This window comes from Protopterus annectens, chromosome 17.part0 (assembly GCF_019279795.1).
Source record: "Protopterus annectens isolate FY-2018-M chromosome 17.part0, PAN1.0, whole genome shotgun sequence".
NCBI classification, from domain to species: domain Eukaryota; kingdom Metazoa; phylum Chordata; order Ceratodontiformes; family Protopteridae; genus Protopterus; species Protopterus annectens.
The window spans coordinates 541,059,356-541,083,054 of NC_056751.1; the positions used below are offsets into that span (position 1 = coordinate 541,059,356).

The 23,699-nt window shown below is 38.8% G+C and overlaps 1 protein-coding gene across 1 annotated transcript in view; it reads right to left on the minus strand.

The window, feature by feature from the left end:
• The window catches only part of LOC122791455 (mucin-6-like), a 1,068,266-nt gene that overhangs the window by 374,142 nt on the left and 670,425 nt on the right, over positions 1-23,699 (minus strand). The window contains exon 17 of the mRNA XM_044059200.1: positions 5,996-6,248. Coding sequence (XP_043915135.1) covers positions 5,996-6,248 — 253 coding nt within the window. The remainder of the gene's footprint in view (positions 1-5,995; positions 6,249-23,699) is intronic.

Below are 23,699 nucleotides of genomic sequence, written 5' to 3' on the forward strand. Positions count from 1 at the left end.
GATCTATTCATTTATTTATTCATTTATCTATGTATATTTTTACTGTACACATTGTGATTTATAGATTTTAAATTGGGAAAAATGTAAGTCTTAATTATGTTATTGATTGTTATAAACACATTTTAATAATGAGCTGCTGATCATCTAATTAATTGATTAACTGAGCTATATAAGGCTGTTAGCCTAGCCCAGTATTTGTCTGATGAAGCGGAGGTGATCTCTGCGAAAGCGCTCACTTTTTTATTTCATTAGTAATAAAGCTGAATTATTCATACTACGTCTACTATGATATTCTTTGTGGATACCACATCAGAGCATACGGAGTATATCGTAGAGTGGAATTTTATTATTTGTACTATCTTCCTTGGGACTGTTTTTTCATATATATATATATATATATATATATATATATATTTTTTTTCTAAATATTGTCTTGTCAAAACTTCAAGTCAAAATAGCTGTCAAAGGAAAACAATTCAGTCAAAGGCAGCATCACAGGAAAGTTCAATGAAGAAGGAGCTACAGTCTGTTTTAGTAGTATACAAGACATGCTTAAAACTGGATAAACTGGACTCTAAAATTTACACAATAAAAGAAGACTGTAAAAAGCAGATGGAATTAATCAAGGAAGTAGTTAAACAAGAGAAATTTCAAATATCTGCTATGGAGGATTCTATTACTGATATCAATGGCAGACTTGCAGAAGGAGAACATAATACTGATTTTATTGTTCAACAAAACAAGTTTTTGGAGAAAATTGATGACTTAGAAAACAGGGCAAGAAGGAATAATATTCAGATTTATGGGGTTCCTGAGAAACAAGAGGAAAATATGTTAAAACATGTAATTTCTTGGATTCCAAAAATATTAAACCTTCCTGAAAACTTATCATGTGGCATAGAGAGGGCACACAGATCTTTGACTGTAATAACTTTAAATAAGAAACCCTCAAATCCTAGATCCATAATAGTGAAATTTATTTCTAGTCAGTACAAGGACTTAGTTTTGAAAACTACCTGGTCTAAATCACCGATCAAAATTTGTGACTCTCTGATTAGACTTGACAATGATTATTCCTCTCTGGTGGTCTCAAAAAGAAAAGCATATATTCCCTTGTTAAAATCACTGAAGAAAGCCAGAATAAAAACGCACCTAATTTATCCTGCAAAACTAAGATTATTTTTGTCAGATAGAAGAAAGGCATTTGAATCCCTGGAAGATGCAATTTCCTTAATCCAGAATAATAATTTACTTATTTCCACTGAAGATATGGACTTGAGTATATCATTAAAAAGACAGGCTACAAGAAATGAATGTACAGTAAAAGTGTACAATAAAAAGCTCACAGACAAGTGAATCTCTTTCTAGTTGTTTATATTTAATCTGATTTATAGTAGTTTGTGTTTACTGAATCACCTTTTTAAAGGACACTCATCAAAAGGTATTACTGCCCCCTATTATTCGTATATTAATTATAGTTTAATAGTAATAGTGTTCCTATTTTTTTTTTCACTAGAGGGGATAGAGTACATGAAAAGAAGTAATTTAAATTTTATTAAGATGAATCTAAAGTTAAAAACTAAAGTAGAACCATCTTAATTTTATTTTCTTTTTTTCTAAGTTTGAGCGGCTTGATGCTAATTTGAGCCTTAAAGATATTTGTATTTAAAACTATAAGAGGGGAAAAAGTAAAATAGTGCACAAAAGGGAAACATTTGAAGTAGGGCTTACAAAGTTGTGTTTTTATAAATTTAAAAAAACTGTTCAAGAGGGTTTTTGCATGGCAGATATGTGTTATTTCATATTTAATGTTTATATTATCACGATTTAGTATTTATTTCCTTCTACAGTTGATTCTTGTTACCATAAATGCAATCTTCAAACCTTTTACAGAAAGTTGAGCTTAGTTTACAATTCATTTGCTCATACTATGCTAGGTCTTTGCATTACTTTATATGACAGAATCCTCAGTCATTTGTTTGTATAGGGAAAACAGTGAGTATAACACAATTATAATTACATGTAGCTTCATTACGGTAAGCTAGTTTTCAACATAAAAAACAAATGCCAGCAGCTTGCTATGTTTCTAATCCTGTAGGTACTACATGTAAAATGTGCATAGTTAAAATGCAGGCTTGAAGCTATTCGCAAACAAAAGAATGTGTGAGTGACTGAATGACTGTTTGCAAGCGGTTATGAGGCTATTGCAGTGAATGATCCAAGAATGAATGTATCATTTTAGGGGTTAATGTATATATAGATATTGTTTCATAATCTTTTATTTATATACTGTAATACTTGTAAGAGTAAGATCAGAGATTATATCCACAGGATGTAAGAGTTTACCAAAAACAAATTGAATTTCCATATGTCTGAAGTGTAACAGTTTTTCCAAAATTGACAGTATAGACTTTTCTGTCATCATGGGGTGTGTATTACCTCTACCTTCTGATTACTGTTAATGTTATACTTACATACCAGCAAAGCTTTTGCAATACTAATCATGCTTTAGTGGAGCTTGAACATCCTTTCACTCTATAAATGCAATGCATTCTACCAGCTTACTTGTAATAGAATGGCATATTATAGGTATATTATTCAAGCTGTAGTCTTGTCAGATTCCATAGGGAAAACTTCATTTATAGGATAAATTTCAATTTTCACAGTTCTTTTATTAGATTCTTCATTGTTAATAGCACAGAAATTAACAATGGAACAAGGCCCACCACATTTGTAACAAATTAGCACATTACTTGTTGCTTTTTTGTTGTAAAGAAGATGGCACATTACCTACAGCGTATTTAGACTTAGAAGCAGACAATTCAGATTTAAAAATTACCATGCATTCCAATAATGTTGCTAGCATATCAGAGGTCTTTTCTTCAGTTTGAAATACTTGCTTTCTTCTATCAGTAGGGGAACCTTTTTAATACCTGTACACCGCAAAACTTTTCAATATTTTCACTTTACTGTTGCTATCAAGGTCAAGCCAAAACTTTAAAATATTTGTTAAATCATATGTTTGTGTTCTTACTGGTGTAGCAGCCACATTACAATTCAAACCATAACATGTTATTTGTACTTTAGAAGTTATACCAGCCCTGATCAAAAGTTCTTTCTTAATTTTATCAAAGTGCATCTAATCAGTTCCCTCCATTCCATATTCATTTTCAGTGTCTTCTGTGAGCTTGTCTGATATATTTTTTTTTGTCAAGTCTACCTGGCCCCATTTCTCTGGTGGCAAAGTACTCAAAAAACACCAAGCTGGATTCTACACCATCCTCCCTGGTTAATTTCTTTTTTGTTTTTCCTCCCCTTTCCCTGCAGCTAACCATTAGCTGCTATCAGCTTCTGTTTTCATTCACCAGGCCTACGAGACCTGCCTTAGCCTCCCATGGGCTCAACCCACCCCAAGTCCAGGGTCAATGAGAATATTAAGGACATTTCTTCAGCATCATATTGCGACCAGGACTCATGACCTTCCCACAGCAGCCTTTGCAAGCTGTGTGTGTTGCTGCTTAAGTAAGTGTATGCAAGTGTCTGCTCATGCACAATCGCTGACTAACCATCAGACTCATTTGCACCTCAGTTTGCAAGGCTCTTAATGCTGCTATATTGTAGTGAGTTCTAAGGTGCTTTCTAACCATACCCCCAATGGGGGAGTTGATGTTGTCTCCTCACACCCCCACACACACATAGCTCCTTCAGTACCCATGCTACTGTTGTATGAGTCATCCCTCTGCATCATGCAGCTACTGTTTCCTGGTTAACATGTTTCACTATAATCCTTAAATACAGTGTGGTTTGAGAAAGGTCAAATACAAAGAAGGATTCACCCTGAGCAGGGTTTAAACTGCAAGCTGGCTGCTATCTGGACTAATTTGTTTGAAAAGAGTATACAGGATACCTGTCGGTATAAAATTTTTTTGAAACACATTTCCATCTTCCTTCACAGATCCAAAGTTATAAAATGTGGATGGCAACATGTTATCCAGCAACAATAAATCAATGAATCAAACAAATTCTTGGCTTTGCATTATATTCAACCAGTCAACTGATCAAACCCTTCTGGAAGCACTGACTTCTTCAGTTGAATGATCTTAAGTCAAAATCAATATAGGTCACTGACCTCAACTCTTAGAAAAATTGTGTTAAACATGCTTCACCAGTGTTTTTGTCCATGTTTTTTTTTCACAAAGACTGAGCTAAGATAGCAATGTATAAACATTCAGTCCACTTTTTCATCATATTTTATCCACCTGCTTGTTGATCTGTTCTTGGAAGCTGCTATTGTCATGCTGGCTACAATATTTTTTTGCAAATGTAGTCAATATTTGAAAACTTGCTATGAACTTAAGATGATATAGATATAAAACAGACAAAGATATATGTAGGGAAGTGATGGACACAAATAACGGTCATTACCAACAATATCATGGTACAGGTATGTTCCACGGCACAAATAATGGTTGCTACCTACAGTTTCATGGGACAGTTATGTGCCACGATACAAGTAATGGTTGCTACCTACAGTTTCATGGGACAGTTATGTGCCACGATACAAGTAATGGTTGCTACCTACAGTTTCATGGGACAGTTATGTGCCACTGCACAAATAATGGTTGTTACCTACAGTTTCATGGGACAGCTATGTGCCATGGCACAAATAATGGTTACCACCTACAGTTTCATAGGACAGTTATATGCCACAGCACAAATAATGGTCAATACCCACAGTGTTATGGGACAGTTATGTGCCACGGCACAAATAATGGCCATTACCTACAGTTTCATGGGACAGTTATGTGCCACAATGGTTACCTACAGTTTCATGGAACAGTTATGTGCCATGACCCTCACAACTTACTTCTGTGCATTAACATTGGCAAACTTCACTCTCATGAAACTACAGAGGGTGATTTAGCAGTACTACAGGGAGTTTGTCTCTTAATAATCTGTGGATGCTTTGTTTGCAGTAAATCCATAAAAGCCCTCCCTTTTAACCATACTGCTATAACAAATTCATCATATGAAGAAGAGGAAAAGTGCTAATTTCTGACTGTTTTGCATGGTTGCATTGTTTCTGATATACTGTATAAAATGCAGTAAATTCACAGAAGTGACTAGCTGTGTTTCTACCAGCTATGAATATATATATATATATATATATATATATATGTATATGTGTGTGTGTGTGTGTGTGTGTGTGTGTATATATATATATATATATATATATATATATATATATATATATATATATATATATGTATGTATGTATATACATTAGATTTTTGTACATACAAATATATATATAGGGTGGATTTTGTGTTCCTATGATTGTCTTTTACCATGACATTCTTTATTCAGTAGCACGCTCTTGCATATGCATCACTGTAATGTTTGTTGTTATTTACTACTGAATAGTTCTTGTATTTTAATATTTATGAGTTATATAATACTATGTTATACTTTAGTCCCTTGACATTTGATCCATTCTGATGAAGTTCTGATGACAATTTAAAGGAACGAAAACTTAATCTATCACTGTGGGCTGCGTCTTGCTATTTTATATGTTATATATTTTTTATTTTTTACATTATTCTAGTCATTGCAAGTCCTTATTGCATCTATTAACTGTTCTTCCACAAAACATCGTTTTTTGCAAACATATAAATATATATATATATATATATATATATATATATATATAAATATATATATATGCATGCATGTCACCACTTTCCTTATTGAGATATTGAATATCTTCTTCTGACGTATTGTATTCAACAGATGGCAGAAAGCAGACCATGGTATTTGCAAGTCTCTTGAATACCACATATGCTTATGTTATTACACGTGGGATAAATTATCTTTTTTCTAAAGATATACTTCTACCATCAGAATTAGTCAGGAGTTGGAAAATAACAGAAAAATCAGCTTTTTTAAAACATGTATTTAGCAGTTCTATAGAAAAGACATAGGTGTTCATACATACCATTCCTCCTCTCCAATTATTTTTGATCTGTTACTTGCTAGAATGCTACCATTAGGCAGTAAACATGGGCAGCGGCGTTTCTCTACACAGTTGTCTTCGTGGTCCAGGTAATAACCTGCTTTACAGACACATCCCTCAACTGGAAAGTCATAGCTGTTAGGATTGCTGCTTGTAGAGGGCAAATAAAGGCAGGATGCATTTGAAAGATTTGCATCATAAGTGAAGACCATATTTGTTTTGGTACAGACGAATGCTAACAAGAAAAGAAAATTAGCATTACTAGATGTGTTTGGTCTAGAGAATCTCAATGATTTAATTATAATAAAATGTGGCCATAAATACCAAATGTGGGATTCCATGCAAATCATACAAATAAACATAATGGTATACTTCATTAAGTGTTGGCTGCCAAGCTGTTTACCTAGTAATATGAAGGTATCTTTCTGAAGATCTTGCTAAATATTGTTCACATTCTGTCATTTCAGAAAAAGTGAATGGGAATCTAAGTAGGTTATGATTCAAAAGAGAATGAAATCAAGTGCCATGCTTTGGGACCCAAAGCTTCCAAGAGCTAAGACATACACTGGTAGTCAATGGGGTAAAAAAAAACACAAATACAAAAATGAATAGAGAAGCTTTGGTGTTCTCATATATTGGAGAGTTGGTCACTCGTACTAATACTGTCTAACAGCCATTAGGAAAATTGATGCCCAGAGCACACTGGGATTTGTGTCATGTTGTGCTGACATGATTCAACACATTGAAATGTTCCTTCTTCTCAAAAAATGATTAATATATTCAGTGCTCCCCACATTGGCTGTAAGTCTGCTGTTAGTGTCATGTTTTTCTATATTTCTATTTACAGAACCACAAGTGTGTAATTAAGTTATATACAGTAGACATACAAACAATGGCTCAACATATACTAGTTTTAGAACTTCATGGTCACACTGCTATTACTGTTATTTAACACCAATGCCTATTTCTAACATTGTATTAAATTAACTGTATATTAGCAACTACATTCCAAAATGGAAAATACCATTTCTTAGACGCAGTTTAATCAGTGAGACATTTTAATTTGCAATCATGCTGATTGCTTTTATTGAATACAGTTAGTGTTGGAGCATTGCATACGTTGACTTTTATTTTGTGTAAATTAAGTTGTCGCATTGCTACCTAGACAACCTAGCATCAAAATGATTAATTAACATTGATTAACACTGCCTAAAGACTATTTCCATATCTGCTTAAACCACATCTAACAGACTGTCTCCAGTAGTGTTTAATTCAGTAGTGTTTAATTCAGTAGTGTTTAATTCATATCAGTACTTTTCCTCGTTTTGCAGTTTTTCTTTCTCTCTACCAATTTCCATTTTTCTTGTTTTCTATGTAATCCTCTCATACATTCCTTCCTCTGTTTCTTTTAATTAGGACATGTGAATGCCAGCATAAGCATCCCCTAGCCCTACTTATAGAGCATTAATTCAACACCATGGCAATTTCTTGCACCTCCTAGCAAGCAAAGTATTTGAGGAACAGCTTATGTGAAACAGTGTCTGCCGCTAGCAAATTGTGCATTGTTCTATTAAAGTGAGCTGAAAGATAAAATTATTTTAAATTATACTATGCTGTAATTAAGAGACGTGCAAGTGTTCATGTAGCCTATCATCACATAAGAATAACTGAGTACAATTCCACTCAACCTGGCTGAATTCAAATTATTATTCTTGAAGAGTAGGAGATTTCAGTCATTACCAATTTACATGAAGATACTTAAACAGCAACATCTATGACGGGTTCCGGTATCCTTTGCAGTCTAAATTTAGCTAATATTTAAAATTTCAGTTTCTGCATACAGTTTTACTCTAACATGCTCTGTATAATATAATCAGATGTGCTGAAACTGTTGTCTCCAAATAAGCACTGATGTGAGAGAGCTGTTGCTTGATTCACTCCCATCCCACCCTCAATTCCCAATTTAATAACAGTGCCTATTAAAGACAAAATATGCTCACCTCTGGCACTTTATACACTGCTTTTAGATACTAAATTCAAATATACATGTAATCTTTCACAAATTCTTCACATTCAAGCAATTAGTCCCTTCTCTTAAAATTCCAACAGCTCCAAAAGATAAAATATTCATAAAGAAATGAACAATACACACTACCGTAATCATTCAATGATTATCAATACACTTCTCCAACAACTCTATTAATCTTCTCACATTCATTCTCTTCATCTCCCTAAGTATCTTCTTATGAGCAATTTAATCAGATCTTCATCATGTTACTTATAACTTTACTATTTTAAATCCTCATAATTCCTTCCTCACATCCACTCTACCCTCATTCACTCACTCCCTTCTAGTAATGGAATTACCATACCTTTAGTACCAAATCCTACCCATGTTCATACCATTACTAAGTTACCTTCTTCCCTCTCCTTTGCCATTTCTGGATTAGAATACTGCATACTCCCTGCTATCTCCTTCAAAGTATTCTAAACTAAAGCTCACTTCTCTAAATCTCTCTCTTTGTAAATCTACATCCATTATTTACTTACACTTACTAAAAAATAACAATGAACTTAATCCTGGACCTCTTCCAGCTACTACCCTTGTACGACGACTGCTTTCATTCATGACCTCTTGTTCCCTACACTAGTCACACCACAATCCAGTAGTCGTAGCATAAGCCAATTCTTCTATTGACTTAGATCCAAATGGTTTCCTCCTAAAATCCCCCCTCCCCCAGTAAAAAGTCACCACTCCTCCTACCTCTTTATAGGTTCATACATGTATACTAAGCTAACAATCCCCCGGGACATTTTTAAACTTAGCCTTGCTTCCCAAATATATCTGACAGTTTTTATTACCAAAGGTTATTTTAAAAAGCATATGTAGGCTTGGGGGGTCTGGCATTTACAAACTGCCTCTGTCTATTAGAGGCAGAAGTGCCAGACCAGGGGTAACTTTCTGATTCCTCATCCACTGGCCCATGGTATACTTGAATTGGGTTAGGGAAGAACTCTGCTTCACATAGATGGGAAGCATTTTACAGATAAGGGGTGGTCTCCAGGACACATACCCGCCCCTCCAACATGTCCTATTTATGTTGCAGATGAGGTTTGGGTAATTCTAATGCTATTTGTTCTGTGAATGTGCAGCAGGTCCATCAGAGCAAGATCAGATAATGCCTTGTATGACAAGCACAGATTACCTCTCAGCAGTCTGTACATGACAAGAGTACAGGGATAGAGCTTGTTAATGCCATGTATTCCTTTTGTGAGGAACCTCTGTAGACATTCCAAGTACATACTGAAGGGGGCATTGTACTCAATGACTGATCTGATGAGGACTAAATTCAGTGGAACAGTGACATCCTTTAATCTAGATGTCATACACTTGCTTATAAGTTGTGCAACATAGAATGATTTCCTTACTACACATGATGATCAAAGGCCATTTTACTGTTTATATGTATTCCCACATCCCTGACTACTGTGCCTTCTCTAAGGGGTGTTTTATCAATGTGGTATTTTCTAGGGGTAGATATTTATGCATTTCTTGGCATTGAGTTTTAGACTGTGTTTCTGGCACCAGTTATTAGCCATGCCAAGCCTTCCTGGAGGGGTATTTGTTTGTTTGATGACTATGACTGCACCTAATTTGTGTTTATCTGCACAGCTAATTAGCCAGAGGCCCTTGACATTGGCTTTGACTTCTAAAGTTAACATGCCAAAAAAGGAGCGGACCCGGCACAGAACTCTGAGGGGATCCACTAATGACCTCTCTCTTTCTGGAGGTAGACTTCCCTATCCTAACTCCTTAGGTCTCATCTGTGAGCCAGGTGGCTATCCAGTGGGTGACATATAGGAATATATCTAATTTCATGAATTTGTCTATTATGCCTGTGTGGAGTGCTGTGTTAAATGCCTTACCCAGGTTAAGATATGCAGCATGTACCATACTGCCCTCATCCACTGCCTTTGGTGAGCAGGTCCAGGGTGTTAGTAACCCTAATGGGCATATGGACTAGCTGGTCCATGGTGGTGTATTTACAAAGTCCAGAAATTTCTGGGCCTGCATGTTTGGGGTTATGTATGGGGTTATGTATGATTCCCAGTTTACAATGGGGTAGTTAAAGTCACCCACAGTTTACAATGGGGTAGTTAAAGTCACCCACAGAAGTGATGCTGGGTTGAACACATTTGTGTATTATGTGCTTCTTGGGTCAGACGGTGGGACCTATAGCTTTGCAAGGATATGGCATGGAGCTTTGCCTAAGGTAATTTGGACATGAAAAAGTTAAATGAAGTCATACTGTTTGACCAGCATTGAGGTGGACTTGTTTTTAATATAAACAAAGACTCCTCCACCTTTTGCCCCTTCATGTACAGTAGTTGGTCAAAATGTGTGGAAGACAGTCCTTTAATGATGGGGTGCTCTCCACAGTTTTACATCATGTCACAGTAACTGAACAGATATCTATATTCTCCAGAGTGAGGAGAGCTAGCAGTAAGTTGAATTTCTGTTTAGATTCATTGCATTGAGAAGCAACACATTTAGATTTTCTTGGGTTGGTTTTGCTATGTTGGAGGGTTTATCCAGTTGGCAAAGCCTAAGAAAAGGTACTATGGAGATGGACAAGGTTTTAGCTAATATTCAAAAGACTAAAAGGAACATATGCAGACCAGCTCTGGTTTGCGGACCATATCCTTCCATGCTTACAAATTTTGTGCCTCCTTCAAATGACAGCAAAAACTAAGCTAGTTATTAAAGTCAATTATATTTTGTTGATGTACTGCCATCATCCTCGGAGAAGGTAGAATGCTGCTCAATGCTAGGTTCATATGAGACCGGAATGCATCAGCTTTATTCATATACTCAAAGGAGGTACTTTTCGGGTCATTTACACCTACATAGAATATGACTGAGTCAAACTAGCACTTGTGACTCAAAGACTTGCCTGCATGTCTGATTTGATGGAGGCTTGCCTGTGACAGGCAACTGACTGTGACTCTCTTGTTACTCAGCCTGGTGAGTGGGACATCAATGTTTCTCAAAATGGAGTCTCCTATGAGCAAACTGTTGGGTTAAGTGGTGGCTAGTCTTATGGGCTTAGACATTGAGATACCACAAGATGCAACTGTATGCGTAGTGGTGGCTGTTGTTGTAGTAGAGTACTTTTGAGGTTTCTGAGGATGTTTATTGTAAGTGCAATGTCTGGAAGGCATTTGGGGTTTAGGAAGATTACTTTTAAGAGTCTCAGCATTTGGCAGTCATTATGTCTGGACCATATTATGTGTGGTGGGTGTAGAGAGAGTGTTATTAACAACTTGTTTGCTATTACAAGCGCTTGCATGTGACAGTCTTGCCTCCAATGACATTGTATAAATACATCTCACATAGCATATCAGTGTGTTTTAAGAATTGTTTGTCTGTAAAGATGAGACAATTGCTACATTACCTTATGATGCCCATATCCACCAAAATAGCTGCAGAGACAGTAGGAAAGATTATATCCATGGTTGCAGATCATTATTGCATGGTTTACAAGTGGACAGTATGAAAGGGTTTACAACTAGCTAGCTTTGGTGCTGTATGAACATAGGCTGCAAACAAGACTATAAGGGGATAAACTCGTGGGGCTTACATGCAAACTAGCTGTACTGAGGAAATTTCAGAACAGTTTTATAGGGAAATTTTTCAGTCTAAACTCCTGCATTAATACAGAGAGTGCTAACAGCAGCATCACACAAAAGAGATGACAGCATAGCAGCAGAGAAAACTCAAAAACAAGGAAAAAGGCCTTCTGGCCAATTAGAAGCAACACACCTTTCTGACCTTTAAGTAGTCCTGGGCAAAGAAATGCCTCGGGTCTCTTCTAATCTCACTAGAGTTTAACCACAGCAGTTCTAACTTGAGACAACAAAAAATGGACAATAAGGGCAAATTCAACAAGAAACAGTGCAATAGGGCAGTTAAATCATCAAACAGTACATGGTGCAAGAGTAAAAACAATGAAAAAGTACATAACTGTCTTGTTTTTGGCTGTATTCAAGCAAAAATCTCCTTCTGTCTGATGACATGGTCACCAAGCATTGCTGATCTCTGTGCGAATTAACTGGGCTAGATGAGGGGATGGAAGGCTTGATAGAGAGAACCTCTTTGCCATGAACAGACATCACCTCTGTCTGAGAAGCACATCCTTGCTAAAATCCAGAATGTAAAAGTATGCCAAAATGAGCATGTCATTTAAATGAGGTGGAAACTGGTATGGAACAGACTGAGGAAAAGAGAAATGCAGCAGAAAGACGTAGAAAAAACTATGGCAACAATTGGCAGTTAGGCAGAGGGATCACAATGAAAGGCAGAGGATATAACGGTAGGCACTGTTGTAAAAAGGAGTGCAATCTGTGATATAAAGTATGACAGAAGTTAAAAGGGGAGAACCAGGTGGAAAAGAGCAGAAAATTGCATAGAAGGAAAGGTTGAAGGGTTATGATGGGTAATGTCTGCATTACAGCAAGAAAACTGTGACTTCCAGACACCGATACAAAATAAGGAATCATTCAACATAGGTGTGACAAAAACCTGGACAAATGATGCAAAGACTGAATATGGAATCCCATGGTTATTCATTCCTCAAGCAGAAGAGAAAGCGCAAGACTGGGATAATGTATTTCAGAACAGAGCAGCAGCGCAGGGAATAGAATAACCTTGAAGATCATTGAATATTAGCAGCCTTCTCCTTTCGGCTTTATCTCGTTAGGGGTCACCACAGTGAAACAACGGTCTGCAGAACGATTGGCAGTGGAGTTTTACAGTGTCAAGTTGCAAGCCTGGCACCCAACCTTCCACAGAACGCACACACATGCATACCCTCACAGTCAAACCTAGGGTCAATTTGCAGTATCCAATCCACCTGCAGCATGTCTTTGGGATGTGGGAGGAAACCAGGACACCTGGAAGAAACGCATGCAACCAAAGGGAGGACATGCAGACACCACACAAAAGGCACCCCAGTCAAAACTTGAACCACTGAACCTCTTGCTGTGAGGTGGCAATGCTATCCCCTGCATCACTGGAGCTGCCCCACTAAATGTTAGCAGCATAGCAGTTATAATTGAGGGGAAAAGCCAAGAGGCTGACAGATACAAAGTATCAACCACTAGATAAAGAAAAACGTAATGGTGAACAAATAATGGATAAGGTCTTGGGGAAGGAAATCACTACTATTTATAGCAGAACACTTTAACCTCCAAAAGCAGATTGGAGCATCCTTGCATCCAAATCAGGAAGAGAAAATGAAATAATGGGTGTAACAAAGCCAAACAAGGTTTATTCTGCTAGTAGGAAAAAGGAAGACAGATGGGTAAAATACTGGGACTGTACTCACCAATAGGGGGTTCAAGAACAAGAAGTAAAAGTGCCACTGGTCAACAGTGACCAGGCAGCAGTCTGGTTTACTACAGTGAGGAAACAAATGGGCAAATAAACAAACCAAAATGTCAAACTATAGGGAATTAGGTTGTTTTAAACTAAGGTAAGTTTCCAAGATTAAAATGACAGACTGAAGATAAGTACTGCCAGTAGAAACCACTAGCAAGAATACCAAGAGCTATAGAAAACATGGAGAAGAAACAGGCCATTAATGTTCAACAGTGGGATTAAGGATGCAGGTCACACAAATTAAAAGAAATTCATGAGATAAACAGTGAAGTATAGATGAGTACGATAAAGCTAGGAAAATAACTTATAAAGGTATCGAATAGAAAAGGCAAATAACAAAACATTAATTAAAAAATAGCAGAAGATATAAAAATGGAAGTTATTCTTTATTTACATAAAAAAATAATACCCATCCATACAGTACAACAACAACTGGTCAAGGAGGAAAAGGAATACAAGGACAAAAACCAGGAACTTCTTTAATGAAGCCTGGTCTGTGGCACAGAAGGATGGAGCCCAGACAACATGAGTCATTCAGCAGCTAAGGTGCTATAGCAACTCATGGGGGATGGGAGTGAAGTATCCCTGACTGTGGTTGGGCTTTAGGCAACGCTTGTGGCTGGGATTATCCTACATGAGACTAGTGCATATCTTTCAGCTAGGATAATGTTTGATTGGTAGGATGCTTTCCAGTGGGTGTGCCATCCTGCAGAGTGATTCACATAATGTCACATGCACACACTCCCCCACTACAATCTCCATTCATCATAAAATCCCCACCCAGAAGTAATATATGATGCTTGCCTCCTGAATCTCACCTTGATGGAGAGAAGTACAATCATCATACCATATGGGTAGGCCAGTAAGGCCTAGGTTTCATTACAGGGGGGAGAGGGACCTGCCATGAAGCTTGTAGGGTTTCTCTGTTTCTGTGGACAGAAATCATTAGTTCATAAGTGATAATGTGGCTGCCTGATGCAGAAGGCTTGGCCAAAAAAAAAGAAATTATCAAGCTTTGTGTCTGTCTTCACAAGAGAGAGAGGGAAAAAAAGGAACACTGTAAACTCAAGCTCAGGAGGGGAAACAATGGACGGTGGTAGATATCTGACAGACTGTTACACAGTTATCTGACAGACTGTTACACAGCAAAGAAGTTGCAGAGAAGAAATTCAAGGAGTTAAAGGAAGCCATGGTGCAAGGCTCTATTAGCATAAGCCTCCTCTACCCCAAGATGCTAAAGACCCAGCAGGTGTACTTCTATTTCCCATGACGGAACTCTTCTGATCATTCAGTTGTGCAGAGGTGCTGAAAGACTGGTAGGAGAACATGGTGATGTCATGGGTTTACCATGTCAGTTCAAAATACATACTCTTAAAACATTAGAGGTTGTGAATTTTGTCAAGAAGCCTCATAATTTGAGTACATAGATGCACAGCTCCTGTGTACTTAAATTTATTAGGAAGTCATGCAAATATCCATAACTTATAAAAAAAAAAAAAAACAAAAAAAACATTTCCACAGGTAATAAGCATCAATCACTGTAACCCCCATTTAGTGTATTTTGGCTCCAAGACCCCTTACTTATATATTTTCCCTGCAATATGAATGAAAGTACGTTTCTAAAATAAAGCCAGATTATTTGAGAAGAATCTGAAGCCTCAGGTTTACCTTTTTGTTTTAGTATGGGACTAAGTAATGGTAGATTATTGGCTTATCTCTTATGCATTTCATTGGTTGTGGCCTGCCGAAATCTGTATTAAGAGGCAGTGCACCTAAATATCACAAAGGGGATTATTTCCTAACATTAAAGCCCAAAAGGGATTGAGATGGAGTTAAGAACCAACTTGGAGCTACACGCTTTTGTTGATGTTTTATGGTCATTCCTGCTTAACAGCACTATTGGGTGTGATAAGTAGGAAGGTGTATACAAGAGTTACCTTGGTGTGGACCCCTTTGTGTATTATCTTGAGAGCTTTGGAGGACTCCAAAACTGATGAAGCTATCAGCTCTATGGCACTTATAGAAGCTTCTGGGTCCAAGAGGATATCACTCTTTTTTGGACAGAGTTTTCTCATACATGTGAAGTCTCAAATGATGTTTTGTATCTCAGATGGTGCTGGTATAAATGAGCAGCAATCAAGGCACTTAAAAATGCTGTGCTTTTTCTCCAAGATAAGTAAGACTGATGCTTATTTTCAACCAGGAGATGGTTTTTGCATTCACACCTTCTGAATCATTGCTCTGTGTTAACTGATATAAGGAGAAAATGTTCTCCCAGCAAATAGAAACATACAAGCAAGAGAGGATACTATTTTTTAATGATGAGATGCCACATAAGAACTTAAAGAATGTATGCATTCATGAAAAGTAAATGAGTTACTGGAACATATATTTATATAAATATAAAACAAAGTCAATGAAACAACAACAGGAAGAGCTGATAAAGACAAAAGATGGAAACTATTCCAACAAAAAAGGTCAATGAAGCATTTAAGAGCATTAAAAAGTAGTCAAAAATTAGAAAATGTTAAGTTTACTTTACTCATGATTTTGAAAAGAATTCATAATCAAAATACCAAAGTGTGTCCCCTATCCGCCACATATCTCTCCACCAGCTCATTAGGTCCACACATAAAAAAGCATCCATAGGGCAGTTCCTAGTTCCAGAAGCAGCTCTGGCATATTTTGTGAATGTGGCTCATTCGATAAAATGTCTAACAGATCTGTAGTGACAATCCATCTGCATCTCTGCATGAGCATCTCCTTCAAGACTACTTCATAGTAGGGGGTTTTGACATTTTGCATGGCATTAATGTATGCTGTTACTGTTGAACATTGTATAACAATGTATATTAATTGTGGAGCTTTTCTCCTCAAGCCTCCACTGAAAATGGGCTATAACCGCCCACTGGACTTTCCCAGTAAACAAAGTGCAAATAAATAAATAAATATTGTAATTTAAGAGCTAAAATATATTTAGCTATATAAACTACAACTAATGTACTACTAATGGACAGAGGCAACTCCTAAATGTTTTATCCCATGATTGGGTGCCCTCAAATTATCTATGGTATGAACCCAGTTATTCTCAATAGGGGAAATGTAAAATTATCAGTCATGGATGGGTAAGGTCAATCTTAACCAAATGGGAAAGTTTATTTTGAGCACAAAAAGGGAAACTGGCTAGGCTTAAAATGGATGGCAAGTGCAATTAGTCTAGTGCTTACCCATGAGCCAGAGTGTAGCCTGGAAACATTTCTCAATGTTGTACATTACTTGTATGGTAAGACAAATCTGGAAAGCAATGGTGCCACCAAGTATAATGGCATAAGGATGGACTGAAGTATCCTGGGATAACTTTATGAGCCAAATTGTCCTAATGTCCGTCTACCAGTGTTAGTCCTGCTCTTACAGAGAATGGACATCATGCTATAAGGTGTATGACGAGACAGTGAGAGTGAGGTGACAAGGGTCATCTAAAGTTTAACGCAAGGTACCTTACCTGCTAAAACCCAAAAAATAGAATACCATCTGAGAATAATGATCCCAACAATCACAAATCAGGAAAAAAGAAAAATTAACTGCTAAGTACAAACTAGAAAACTATATATAGCTAAGGCTAACAACATTCTGTGTTGTATCATTAAAAGAAAAAAACTCCAAAAGCAGAAAGGTTATACCTCACCTCAAAAGACCCCTGGTCAGATCCCAGCTGGAGTACTCAATGTAGTTATACTGCCTATTTAAGGATATCAGATTAACTGGGAAATTAGAAAAGCAATCCTATCAGGGAAACAAAGGGAATGGAGGACAAGGGATATAAGAACAGAGAAGAAAGGGAATCATAGCACAAATGTACAAAACACTCCACAAATAATGTGTTGGCATCAAGCTCACTACGAAAAGCGGAAGGAAGAGGAGTGCCTACTGGATTAATAGTACACAGCTGAATGCAAACGTAATGGATAAATGAAATAGGTTACCTAAGGGAATAGTAGACAGCTGGAACACATAATCCTCCCAGATGGCCTGAAGTGGGCCAAGGGCTAACAGAAACAGTACATGAGGGGGTTAAGTAAAAGACGCTTAACTATACTCTGATGAGGGTAGGTACACTGAATGGTTTATCTTTGATTTCTTTTTTTATCACAGTTTGTTGAAATGACACGCATTTACAATATGCAAGCTGGTGGTGAGCTGCAGTAGTGTAGCAAGACTTCTGTTTTCCACCACTGTTGAGAGACCATGTATTGGTATATACAGATTTGGGGTTGTGTCTGGTGAAGACCTGTATATCTGGGTGCTCAAGCTAAAAAAAAGCAGTTATGTACTCACCACAATGTTCCATCTGTATTGTTGATTTTTCATCTCTCCTCACATATGGGTCTGGATCCGATCCATTGGATCAGACTCAGCTGTTACCAAAGCTTGCGGCAACCGAAAAGCTCTTGGATACCTCCCCTTACCCACAACGCATCTCTTCCCCACTACCACTGATTTTGTTTACTAGAATGATAGTAGAAGAATTAATGTTAGTTCTAATGCCCAACAGATTTTTAAAGGAGACCATTTCTGGAGTATAGGGAGGAAAAAAATAACCTAATATTTGAGAATCTCTTCCCGTCCAACCAGGAACTCCTATGAAGGGGGACAGAGGGAGGGGATGTGAGGAGAGATGAAAAATCAACAGCACAGATGAAACTTCATGGTGAGTACATAACTTCTTTATCTGATAATGTCAATTTTTCATCTCATCCTTACATATGGGACTGAGTCCCCAGCAACATTTACCCCAAGTGGACTCACAGAAGAATGTTCCTCAGAGCCATCGAACCAAAGGAGGCTCTTCCCCATCGACCAAATCTAACTTGCAATGGGTGATAAAGGTATGATGGTTCTCCCATGTGGCTGCTGCACAAATATCATCCATGGAAGCATTTTTCTGGAAAACTGCAGGTGTGGCCATAGGGAAGCAGAATGAGCTTGAATGGACTTAACAGGTTTCATACCTTTTGAGGTGTAAATGAAGGAGATGCAACTTGAAAGCCATTTAGACAAGGTAACTTTGGAAAGAGGTAGACCTTTTCTAAGGCCTGCAAAGGCAATAAACAATTGGCTTGTTTTCCAAAAATCTTTAGTTCTATGTAAAATGAAACGTAACTACTGTCTATAAACACCTCAGAAGTGCAGGACATACTCACCATTATTAATGAAATTAGAAAAAAAGACAGGTAAATATATGGTCTGATTATTTGTGAAACAATTTTGGGCAAAAAGGAGGGTTTGGTATTGAAAGAAACTCGGTCTTTATGAAAAACTAAATAAGGAGGCTGAGAAGACAGTGCCTGAATTTCTGATATGCTTCTCACAGAAGTTATAGCCACAAAAAATATAGTTTTCCAGGACAGAAACTTAATATCACAAGTGGCCGCAGGTTTTAAGGGCACTTGAACAATCATGCGTAATACCAAATTAAGGTCCCAAGGGGGAGAAGGATCCCTGTGGGGAGGCCTTAATAACATGAACCCTTTTAAGAAGACTTTGCAAAGTGTGTGGGAAATTAGAGATAAGTTGTCTATCCCAATGTGAAAATTTGAAATGGCTGCTAACTGCAACTTAATAGTAGAAGCCGAAGCTCCATTGTTGAAAAGATGGGCTAAAAATTCTAGAAAAGAGTGAATAGGGGCCGTGACAGGATCCCCATTGTGTTGTTGAGCCCAAATTTCAAACCTCTTCCATTTACTCCTAAAAGGTTTTTGAGTGGACGACTTGTGGAAGGACATAATCAAAATATGATGGACTGAAGAGGTCAGCATAGATTGCCTGGCAATCAATGGAACTGGTGGAACCAAGCCATCAGCTTGAGATTGTGAAGGGTAGGATGAAGCATTCCTGTTGGGCATGATAGTAGGTCTGGAGAGGATTGCAGAATCCAGGGCTCCTTCTGCAGATGAGGCCAGAGGAAGGGAAAACAGATTTGTCAAGGCCAAAATGGGGTTATAAGGATTACTGCTCTCTTCAACCTGTTGGCTTTCTGAAGGGACTTGGGAATCATGAGAATGGGGGGAAAAGCACAGAACAGACCGGGAGGCCAATCATGTATTACAGCATCCCTCAGGGAATGCCCCAGTTGGGGAATTAGGGTGAAGCAGGTACTGCATTTGTTGTTTAGAGTAGAGGCAAAAAGGTTCCAGCAAGGCTGGCACCATGTTCGAAAAATGTTCTCTGCTACGTTCTGGTTGAAGGACCACTCATGAGGCATGAGAATGACTCTTCTCAACTTGTTCACTATGACATTGGACCTTCCCGGAATGTGCATTGCTATAAGAAAGCAGATGGATGAGATTGCCCATTGCCACACTCTGAGAGCTTCTTAACAGAGGGTATGATTTGGTTCCTCTCTTGCTTGTTTATGTACCAGACCACTGACATGATGTCTGATTGGATTGCTACCATTTCTAGAGGAAGAGCAGACTGAAATACCTGCAGCACTAGAAGCACTGCCCTCATCTCCAAGATGTCTATGTGAAGCTTGGCCTCTTGTGTGGACCAGGTTCCTTGGACGATCTTCCCCAGATAATGCCCCCCACCATATTTGGGAAGCATCCGTGGTCACTGTAGCCTGTGGTGGAGGAATAAAGGGACAACTTTGTGTCACCTGTTCTGAATGAACCAACCATGAAAGATTCCTTTTGCATGTGTCTGTTAAAAGAAGTTGATGCGACATTGGTTGGTGGATTACTGACCACTGAGCAGCCAGAAGCCATTGCAGTATCCACATGTGAAACCTGGCTAACAGAACCAACACAATTACCATGGCCATAGAACTTAACATCTGTAGGACGTCAGGCAGCTACCTTCTTGTTCCTGAGTAATCCGTAAGTTTGCCATCTAGTTGTTAATACTCTGGGAGCAGGACGTTTTGCAATCATTTGAGTGGTGTCTAGTAGTGCTCCTATGAAGTCTAGAGTCTGAGTAGGTTTCAAATGGGATGTTTTGTAATTTATGGTTATGCCAAGTTCGGAACAGAGCCTCTTGCACAGAAAAGTAGATGCCTGCTCTGTGCGAATATGAGCCAGTCATCTAAAAAAGGAAACATCCTGAATCCTTGTCATCTCAGGTCTCAGGTGAGCCACAACCACTGCCATGAATTTGGTGAACACTCTGGGGGTGGTAGTGAGACCAAAAGTCAGTGCTCTGAACTGGTAATGAGTGGCTCCCAGCCAGAAGCGTAGATATCCTCAGGAAAATCTGTCCATTTTTATATGGTATGCATCCTAAAGATCTATGGAGCACATCCAGTCATCCTGTTCCAGGAAAGAAAGTATGGATTGAACCATGACCATTCGGAACTTGCAACAGTGAACTGGCTTGTTCAATCTGCTGAGCTCCAAGATTGGTCTACAGTCCCCTGTTTTCTTAGCAACTAAAAAAGAACCTTGAGTAAGTTCCGAATCCTCTGTCATCTTAGGGGACCTCCTGGATGACTCTTTCTTCTAGCCATTTTTTGATTTGAATGACTGCCTGATCCCTATGACTAGGTGGGATGTCTGGGATTCCTCTTGTTGGGAGGGGGTTGTTAAGAAAGGAAAATCTGGTAACCCCTGGATATTATCCTCTGCACCCAGATATCAGAAGTTATGTTTTGCCAAGCTCTCCAGTGCAGGGATAGTCAACTCCAGAGGTGGACAATTGGGCCTCCTTTCAGGAGTGCTGAAAAGGCTTCCCAAAGAAAGACTCCCAGGACCCTTAGTTCTGTGCACCTTCTCTGCCGCGAGGGCGACGTCTTCCATTATTCCCCCCTCTGCCACTGGGGGAAAACTCTCCATGTGTCTTAGTACAATCCCTGAGACTTCTTGAACCACATTTTTTCACCGCCTCTCTGACCTTTAGGATAAAGTCTCTGAGGAGCCAAACAATATATTTACAAGGCAGAAACAGTCTTACCTTTCTTCTCACACTTGGATAGTATATCTTTGACTTTAGGACCAAAAAGGGACATGCCGTCAAATGGAGGATTGATGAATGAACTCTTAAAGGGTTCCACAAAATCACAAAGGCACATCCAGCTTGCCTACTCATAAAGATGCCAGAACTCACCCCTCTGATTGTTCCTTCGGAGCCTCATGGAAGAGATAGCTACAGAATGTAGGCTGGCTAACTGGGAAGCTACATTCTCTTTAACTCCCTCAGCTACCGCTCCTTCAAGGGTATCAAAAAGCTCCTTTATCAGATCCCTTTGTAACCTGGTGAAATGCAAAAGGTAATTCAGTGAATGTAAGGCAAAAGTCACTGAAGAAAACACTGGCTTCCCACATCTATCCATCATCCTAGAATCCTTATTAGGATGGATAGTTGAACTCTCCTTGGAAAGTTCCTTCTTGGTTGCTGCCACCATGGCCATGGCATCTACTGCAACCCCTTTCATCCAGAAAGCCTTGTCAGATGGGATGTTATAATTTTATTTGGTCTCCAGGGTACAGCCTTGATGGAATCCAGGCTCTCCCACACCTGACGAGATATCAAACTTATGACATCATTAGTGGGCGGAGTCACAGAGGAGCTGGATGAGTGGGAACAAAAGGCTGCCAGGTACACTGACTCCTCAGGTCTAGGATTACTGGACTGCCAGCCACCCCTCTGTTTCAGACTCTCCAGAATCTCCCCAAAGGAAACATCCTCAGGAGGTGACAGTTGGGATTCTTCTCCCTCATCAAGGTCAGTGTCTTCCTTGGTTGACTCCTCCTTAGAATTTAAATGCTTCCTTTTGTAAAGTCCCTTCCTAGGGACCTCCTCAGTGGGGTAGTCTGGGGAGGTATCAGAAGAGTCAGGGGTACACAGATGGGTATCCTGGTGCCTGAGGTCCCACTGTTCCTGTGGAACATCATGGTAAATGGAGGAATGCAGAGTATTTTTATAGGATTGCAGATCCAAGGGGGAAGGTGACCTTGTAGATGCAGTGTCAGCTATAGCCCTCTCCAAAGCCCCAAAGGCTGACCCCTCCTGAATGCACAAGGACTCTGGCTCCAATAAGCCATGCTTTTGGGATGGAGTCTCCTTCAGTCCAGAACACAGTTAGCCAGGAGTTGAAGCTGGAGCCAAGCTCACCTTCACCTAAGCTCTAAGTTGCATGGACTCTATGAAGACCTGGAAGTCAAGTGCACGTGAGGTTAGGTTCGTGGGGTTCACTATGGCTCTGGGAACTCTCTAGTTCTAAAAATACCAAGCTCTGAGCAAAGGTCTGATCCAAGGAAGAGGACATCTTCAGATCACAGCTGAAAGACACCAGGTGTATCAGATCCGATGAATCCAAAGCTTGCCCTGAAGTCGGAGGAAGAGGGGGGAGTGGATGGTTTAGACACACCTGGCACAATAAGGGTTGAGGTCAAGGGGGATTTTATGATGCCTTGTGCCCACAAAATCATCTGCACCATCCGTTCCACATCTTCTTCAGTAAGATTCCTGCTCGAATGGAAAGAAGATGCAGATGGGGACCTTGGTCTGGATAAGAAAGGAGATGGTACCCTCGGTGGAACCGGATTAAAGATTGGGGAGTACAATGTCCTCAGTAAAGTCAGAAGAGGTTTGAAAGAACTAGTTGTCAGATCTGACATCAATGGACCTTCATCCAGCCTACTAGATAGAATTGGAGCCGAAGTAGTCAGATCCAACCAGGAGAGATTGGTGCCTAAGGCTCCGGATCTGGTGACAGAATCCACAGGCTTGGATGATTTCAATATTTTTGTTCTTGGCTCTGAAGAATCCATCAGTGCCAAAGAAGGTATTTTCTTTCCTTTATCAGAGGTTCTAGAGGAAAGCAATGAAGCAGGGCTCAAATTAGCTGATTTAGATTTCATGGATGAGCCAGATTTATCTTTAGAGCCAGAAACAGCCTCTCCAAAGGCCAAAGGCAACATGCCCCTTGAGATGAGCTTTTTTTTTCTTTCAACCAAAGCTCGATGGTTGAAAGAGTGGCAAATAGCACAGTCCTCTTGTAAGTAAAAGGGCATAAGACAATAGACGCATAGGGAGTACAAATCACTAAAAGGGATCTTGTGCCCGCACTTTTTGAACCCAGCAGGTTTCTCTTGCTTATCCGCCATAACGCCAAGAAAAATAAAACAGGTAGAGAATCCAATCACATAGATAAAAGGACAGAGGGAAGTTTTTTTCTCCCATTTTAAGACTGAAGTAAATGAAGGGAGAACTAGGAATGAGAGAGAAAAAGTTAAAGTAACCTAATTA